General features: G+C 40.3%; 1 protein-coding gene across 1 annotated transcript in view; it reads left to right on the forward strand.

Moving 5' to 3' along the window:
* SPATA6L (spermatogenesis associated 6 like) overlaps positions 1-8,214 on the forward strand; it is a 71,376-nt gene that overhangs the window by 62,448 nt on the left and 714 nt on the right. The window contains exon 11 of the mRNA XM_042780686.1: positions 6,647-6,743. Within this exon, the coding sequence (XP_042636620.1) occupies positions 6,647-6,743 (97 nt within the window). The remainder of the gene's footprint in view (positions 1-6,646; positions 6,744-8,214) is intronic.

The raw sequence follows: 8,214 nt of genomic DNA on the forward strand, positions 1-8,214 counted from the left end.
AAGGCTGGCAGTTCAAACCCATCAGCCACTCCTCGGAAGGAAGGTTGGGCAATCTACTTCTGTAGTGATACCACCTCGGAAACCCAAGGAGGGGTCACTATGCATTGGATCTGACTCGAAGGCAGTGAGTTTAGTTTGTTATTTTGTGGTGACATAGTGCCTAAGGCATTTGACTACTAACCAGAAGGTTGGTGGTTCAAGCCCAACAGCCACACAGGGGAAAGAAGACTGGGAATCCACTTCCATAAAGATTTACCACCTCGGAATCCCAGGAGTCACTATCAGTCGGAATCAACTTGATGGCAGTGAGTTTGGTTTTTGTTTTACTCCTAGACATGGTTTACCTTGGGTTTCCAAAGCAGTATCTCTATGGAAGTAGATTGCCCAGTCTTCCTTCGATATTATCACAATAAAAAACACATTTGCATGTGTCTTGAGGGCAGCCAGAGATTGAGAGAAGAAACCTTTTTTTAAGGAGATCTTGTTAAGCACTTGGCTGCTAACTGAAAGGTTGGTGGTTCAAACCCACTAGCAGCTCCACAGGAGAAAAATGTGGCAGTCTGCTTTTGTAAAGATTACAGCCTTGGAAACCAGATGGGGCAGTTCTACTCCATCCTATAGGGTCACTATTTGTTGGAATTGACTCAGTGGCAATGGATGGACTGAATGGCAGTACCAGCAAACCCTCAGTCCAATCCTGAGCATACCTGGGTGATTGGTCACTGTAACTCAAGGGAAGTGCCATTAAAGATAATTGTTTAAGACAGCTGTTCTGCATGAAAGATTTGACTATCTGCTTTTCTCCATGTTATTTGTGATGAGAATAAGAGATCCTCATGTCAAAGTAACACACTTGTTCATAAAGAGACTGTTGTAGAAATATATTCCAGAACAAAAGTGGACCTGAAATTTTTCTAGGATTGTACAGCAAGGGTGAGGTAGACTAAAAAAGTGGCAGTCTACTCTTAGTGTTGACCAGAAGTGCTAGAATAACTTGATATTACAATGTTTAAGGGAGCCTTGGTGGTGTAGTGCCTAAGGCATTTGGCTGCTGCATGGATTTGAGGAAATCAAATTGTAATAAAATCTATTAAAGTATGGTGAGTTCTTCATTAGTTACTATACTGGAAGAATATAACACAGCATAAATAAAAGCAGACAATGAGAAATGATAAAATTCAGGTTTGGGCCCCAGAAGCAGGTAGTCAGGGACACATTTAAGCCTCTCTCTGGGGCTAACCCTCATTCTTGCCCCCTTCTCTCACTACCAACCTGGAAACTGGCAGGTTGGCAAAGTAGAGATGGAGGTGGGGTGGGGGGTGACCCTGAGTTAAAGACTATAGAGAATTGATTTTTCTTTTCATTTTATTTATTTATTTTTAATGTATTTTATTGGAATATAATTTATGTACAGTGAAATACACAAAACTAAAGTAACATGGGTCAATGAAATTTTTTTTTGCAGTGTTCCCTCCCTTCCCCTCCCACCCCTGGCAACCAACAAAGAAAATTTCCCTCCATATATAAACCTTTCCTTGACCCTCCACAACAATGAACTAATACTGTATTTGTCCTGTAATTGACTTATTTCACTCAGCATAATGTCCTCCAAGTTCATCCATATTATGTGGTGTTTTACAGACTCTACATTATTCTTCAGTGCTGCATAACATTCCATTATGTGTCTGTAACATAGTTTGGTCATCCACTCTTCTGCTATAAATCTTAGAGATAAATCCCTTGCCAGATATGTAATTATTGGCAAATATGAATTTGTTGCTATCATTTTTGTTATGTGCTTTTTCATGGTGTTGATTTCTTTGTTTCAAATAATTTTCTATGCTGAGCTTGTTTTGTTTATGAACTGTGTTATCACTTCCTTCATTGCTATTGTTTTAGTATTTGCTGAATATTTATGCTGATCCTCCTTTTTGATGTGAAGCTTTATCATTTTTCTTTGAGGTTACCCTGTGATTTATAATTTTCTTCCCAAGTTTAGAACAGTCCATTCTTTCTTGTAGTTGTCTTGACTTCCCTACCATCTAGAAGTTCTGTAACGACACAGTATTTCCCCTCTTTTTTGGTTTGTAGTTGTCCTCATTTGTCAATTGATGTCTCTGCTTCCCTGTTTACAATCTTGTAGGCTTACTTACTTTGGATACTTCCACAGCTGGGTTGGTTTCTGGGTTATATCATCATGTCTGTTAATGGTCAGTTGTTGATGGCTGTTGTTGCTTCTCTGTCTGAAGGGCATCTCTTGTAAGGTTGGTCTGGTTTTAACAAATTCCCGTAATTTCTGCTTATCTGGAAAGTCCTAATTTCACCATCATGTTTGAGGGTCAATTTTGCTGGGTACATAATTCTTGGTTGGAAATTTTTCTCTTTCAGAGTTTTATATATACCATCCCATTGTCTTCTTGCCTGCATGGTTTCTGCTGAGAAATCCAAGCTTTGTCTTATTGGTTGCCCCTTGTAGATAACTTTTTATTTTTCTTGTGCTGCTCTCATGATTCTTTCTTTGTCTTTGGTTTGGGTGAGTTTGATGATGATATGTCTGGGTGATTTTCTTTTGGGGTCTATCCTGTTTGGGGTTTGTTGAACTTCCTGAATGGATATATTCTCATCTTTCTTCATACCAGGAAAATTCTCTACCAACAAATCTTTGACAATATTCTCTGTAGTTTTCTTTTTCTCTTCCTGTTCTGGAATTCTGATTACATGGAGGTTATTCCTTTTGATGGTATCCCACATGAACCTTAGGCTTTCTTCATTTTGTTTTGATCTTTTTTTCTGATTTATCCCTTTCCAAAGAAGTGTTCAGGTATTTGCCTTTAATCTCCCTAATTCTGTCTTCCGTTGATTCAATTCTGCTCCTTTGCCCATTCAATGTTTTATCTGCTTCTGAAAATTTAGTATTAATCATTTGGATTTTTGTGTGTAGATTTTATATCATTTCTCATTTTTCTTTTATTTTGTCATTTTGTTCTTGTATTGTCTTTTGAAATTGTTCTAGGGTTTTCTTTGTGTTTTCCTTGATCTGTCTCTCAATTTGTTGAAGATACCTAAATATAATTCTTTTGAATTCCTTATCAGGGAGTCCCAATGCTGCGTCTTCCTCAGGGATGTGTTTTGGGTCTGTATCCTGGTCCCTTATTTATCCTGCTTTATCTTGCTTCTTTGTGTGGACTGTGATGCTCTGTTGTCTCCAAGGCATTGTGATGTTTTTGTGTTTATATTTAATTGGTGATTGTATATTGGAGTGACTTGCCCACGATTCTTGTTTTCTTTTTTTGCTTGCATGTTATCTACACAAGCAGGGTACTGTGCTGTGCTCCTGTATTCACTAGTTGACAGCACCTATACACTCACCACCTGTCTCCTTTCCTGTTGTCAGCCTCTCATATGTCCCTGCTGACCATGGCAAACAGAGCCTATTCTTAGGTCCCTGGAATCCGAATGAGAATGCTATCACTTTAAAATCCAAAATGGTTGCCACTTGTAATGATTCAAAATGGCTGTACCTTCAGTCACTTTAAATATCCAAAATGGCCACAGCTTGTAAGCATTCAAAATGGCTGCACCCTCAGTCATTTAAATATTCAAAATGGCTGTCACATGTAAACAATCAAAATGGCTGCCCCCTCTGGACACTGGAAAGTCAACAGTTCAGGTTGTCTCCCTCCTTGCTGTTTCCCTTCCTAATCATAGGCCACCAGCGCAGTTGTCCCTGCAGCCCTTGGTGACCAGGGCTGATCTTTAGGTCAATTCTCAGGTCCCAACACCACTTGGAAATATTCAGGCTATTGGTCCCATCAGAGTAGCTGACAGTCTGAAGCTCTGTCTCTGTACTCACTGTTTTCATTCAGTTTTTTTCACTACTTGGTGCCTAATCCACTTCTGTATAGTTCCTTTCAAAGCTCAGGGCTCCAGGATTATCATCTGTATCTCTGTCAACTGGTTTTTCTTTTCTTTGTTGAAGAGGGTCTGTGTCACTTGTCTTCCTATTCTTCCATCTTACCAGAAGTGAGATAATTGATTTTTAAACAAGGAATATAAAGAGCCTTCAATACGTGATCATGAGGAGACTATCATCTGTTTCTAAGTGCTATGTGATTCCACACAAGTACTTTTGCAGACCTTAGTTTCCTCATCTATAGAATGGGGAAATAGGTCTTGGATGTGGCAATCAAAGATCCTTTTACAGCTACAAAGGGCTTCTCTTCTCCCAGAACTGGTGAAAGTTGGCTTTTGTCCATGTGCCTTGCTTATATAGGAGCTCTTGCTTATATAGATACCCCACATTCCTTGTAATCAGTATACCAAGATTTTCTGAGGGACTGAATTGAGCAAGCATTTCTTGAGCAGCTATTGTGTACAAGGCACATGATCAAACACCTCTTGTTTTCCAGTGGTTCACACATGAGTGGGCAAGGCAGACATACCTTCATGTCATGAATATGAGAAAGATGTAGTATGCATTTAATAGAAGTACAGTTAAAAGCAATTCTACTCTTAGGTAGACCTCCAAAAGACTTGAAAGCAGGCCCTCAACAGATACTTGTTCACTAATGTTCATTGCAGTATTAGTCACAATAGCCAAAAGGTGGAAACACCACATCCTACTTTGGTGAGGAGTGACTGGGATCTTAAAAGCTTGCAGGTGGCCAGCTAGATGCGACAATGGGTCTTTCCTCATCCAGAGCAAAGAAAAATGAAGAAAACCATAGACCCATGGAAACAATTAACCCAAGAAACTGGTTCATCATGAGATCAATCCTCAGCCTACACGACTGTGAGACTAAAAGAACTAGACGGTGCCCAGCTATCACTGTCAACCCCTTGGAGGGGGATCTATGTAGGAGATCCTGGATAGAGTAGGAGAACAATGTGGAACAAAACTCATAATCATTGAAAAAAAAAAAAGGACCAGGTTTGCTGGCCTTATAGAGCCTGATGGAACCACTGAGACTATGGCCCCTAGCTGCCCTTCAGGTCTGGAATTGAACCCACTCCTGTGGCTTCCAGCCAAACAAAAGACAGGCATATGAGCTGAACATTTACATTAGGTAGATACACTCCTTGGAGAGATCAATCATGGGAGAATAGAAGGGCTGTGTATGCACAGGGAGACAGCTTGCGGGGGGGGGGCAAGAATGCATGGGAGGGAAGGACACAGGGAAGAGGTTAACTATGGGAAGGAAGGGGGAGGGGAGCTGTTGCATTGTGGTAAATTATAGTCAACATCATGAGACAGAGTGTATGTGAGCTGCTGTATGGAAAGTGAGTTTGCTCTGTAAACTTTCACCCAAATCACAATAAAATATTTTTTTTTTTTTAAAGGTGGAAACAACCCATGACTTGTTTTCCTGGAATGGTAACAGGTTGTGTAGATCCAGTCATGTAGATCCATGTCTCCCAGGAAACCAGGGGGACATGCTTTTGATAGAGAGAGCCAGGATAGGTGGCTCAGGAGCAGGTCCAAGATTGAGCTGAGGGGCCTTTGCACAGGAAATCACTGGTGTTGTGCGCCAGAATGACAATTCTACATTCATTGAAGAAAACAGCTTCAACCAAATGTTTCAATTCTTCAGGCATTTTTAGAAAACAATGCTCATACTTTTTATTGTCAAATTGCTATATACACTTTTCGTGTATTTATACTTCAGAATTTAGAATTGGTTACTCCCCTAACCCAAATATGAGTGAATGAATTTATTTGTTCATTCAATCACTCACCAAATGTTTATTGGATACTTACTGTGGTATTTGATACCTACTAGGACCTGGGATGAGCTATTAATCAAAAAGGCACGGTTCCTGCCCTCATGAAAATTTTAGTCTAGGAGTAAGATAGATATTAACCAAAATATGACTCTACTAGGAGAGTCCACTGAATGAGGGGTGAACGGAACTCCAGGTGCAGATGATGGGAACATTGACCTCCTCACCAGGACGGTGCTCAGGAAGGATGTTCCTGAGAAATCTGTATTTGAACTGCCATCTGAACAGTGGGCAGTAGTTCACAAGATGGTGATGGGGTTTTGGGGTCACAGCATTCTTGACAGAGGGAACAGTATTGGTAAAATCCTTATTAAGAAAAAACAATCTAGTTATTGTCATGTCAATTCTGATTCATGGTACCCCTGTGTGTGTAAGAGTAGAACTGGGCTCCATAGGATTTTCAATGGCTGATTTTTCAGAAGTAGATCACCTTAAAAGGGGCATCTGAGGAACTGAAAGGCACTATAGACCTGTGGTTAAGTTGGTTCTAGGTTGCTAAGATAAATGCAATATGAAATACAATCCCTGTGGTAGCAAATATATGGGATTAAATTGAATATTAAATGTTTTAGATTACATTTGTTCATTAGAGAAACAGGTGAAAAGCACAGTAAAAGGAAGAAAAAAAAATCATAGCTGCACACCTAAACTAAACCATTCGTAACATCTTGGTTGTTTTTCATTCCTATATTTTCTCTATGTGTAAGTGTAAGAAAGACATTGAAATTACATAATGGGTATCATTTTGCATGTTGCTGTATTTTTTTTTTCTTCTAAGTTATAAACATCAACACATGTTATATACTTGAGTGAGCATTCTATTTAGTATTGCATAACACTCCATCCTGTTTACTCCATTGGGCAGGTTCCATCCTAGTTTTCAGTCCACGTGGGAGAAGATCCATGAGAGAGTATGCAGTCTTCTGACATCCCACAGGGCTCAGCAGCCAAACCAAACCAAGGTGAGGGCTTTGGATCAAATGTAGTCTTTGCTAGCAAAATACTAATGAGAACTTGGACTGACAGGCTAGTGGGGGAGATGGCCATTAATCATGTAACCACTGAAAGAAATGTAAAATGGGGATGGTTATAAATGACAGTGCATGGTGTCCTGAGAACATATGATAGGGATATTTGACTTGGTTGGGAGTCAGGGCAGGCTTTCCCGAGGAAGAAACAATCAAACTGAAGGATGAGGAGCAGCTGTTTGAAGCAGAACAAGCATCAAGCAGAAGTCCTGCTGAGGGAGGGAGCATGGTAATCTTAGTTTGCTAGTGCTGCTGCAACAGAAATACCACAAATGGGTGGTTTGAAAGAACAGGAAAGTGTTTTCTCCCAGTCTGGAGGCCAAAAGTCCAAGCAGGGTTTCAGCTGTGTTGACTCCTTCCATGGGCCTTTCCCCTAGTTTCTAGCCTCTGGTGGTGTTTGGTCCTTGGCTTGTAGATGAGCCTGACGTGATGTCTGTCTTCCCCCTGTATATATCTCCTTGTTTGTTCTGCTCTTGGTATAACTCAGAAGTGATTAGGTTTAGCATCCACTCTGCTCTGTTATGACTTCATTTATAAAGCAAAGAAAACTCATATTTCCAAATAGGATCATATACACAGGTACAGGGACCAGGTCCTCAGTTCATATTTTGGGGGACACGATTCAATCTATCACAATGGTGCTTTCAAAGGACCGAGCAAGGAAAGTCTCTCTGGCCCTCAAACTGGCCATCGGCACCTTTCCCTTTTCCCAACGCACAGGAACCCAACAAGAAAAGGACTCAGCTGTGCTTGTGGTCTTCTAAAATTTAATGAAGGGTTGCCAGAAGAACTGAAGAAATCTGTCTTAGAAGAAGTACATCCAGAATTATTCTTAGAAGTGAGAAAGGCCAGACTTCATGTGCTTTGGACATGTTATCAGGAGGGACCAGTCCCTGAAAAAGACGTTATGCTTAGAAAAGTAGAAGGTCAGCGGAAAAGAGGAAGACTCTGAATAAGATGGATTGACATAGTGGCTGCCACAATAGACTCAAACATAGCAATGATTGTGAGGATGGCACAGGACCAGGCAGTGTTTCGTTCTGTTATATGTGGGGTCACTTTGAGTCAGAACTGACTCAGTGGCACTTAACAACAACAGCAATGAAGTCTTTTTGACTATTTGATTTTTATGGGGGAAAGGAGAGTGTTTCTAATCCATAGAGGGGTAGACCCAGTACTTTGAGTCTACTGTAGATGTATAGCAATTAGCCAAGTGACATTTCACCATTTCAAAAGAATTCAAAGGAAAGGTTAACTAACTGCTCCTAGGGGTTGAATTGGTCACCTTGACTTATTTAAATGCTGACATATCCTGGATTTATAGAATGACACTTACAGATGAATAAATTGCCCTAACCATGGAAGTGGTGAATTATTTTATTTCCTCTTTTCAAAATTGTGGGCT

Source organism: Orycteropus afer, unplaced genomic scaffold (genome assembly GCF_000298275.1).
Source record: "Orycteropus afer afer isolate SDZICR_OR568_19922 unplaced genomic scaffold, OryAfe1.0 scaffold00005, whole genome shotgun sequence".
Classification (NCBI taxonomy): Eukaryota; Metazoa; Chordata; class Mammalia; order Tubulidentata; family Orycteropodidae; genus Orycteropus; species Orycteropus afer.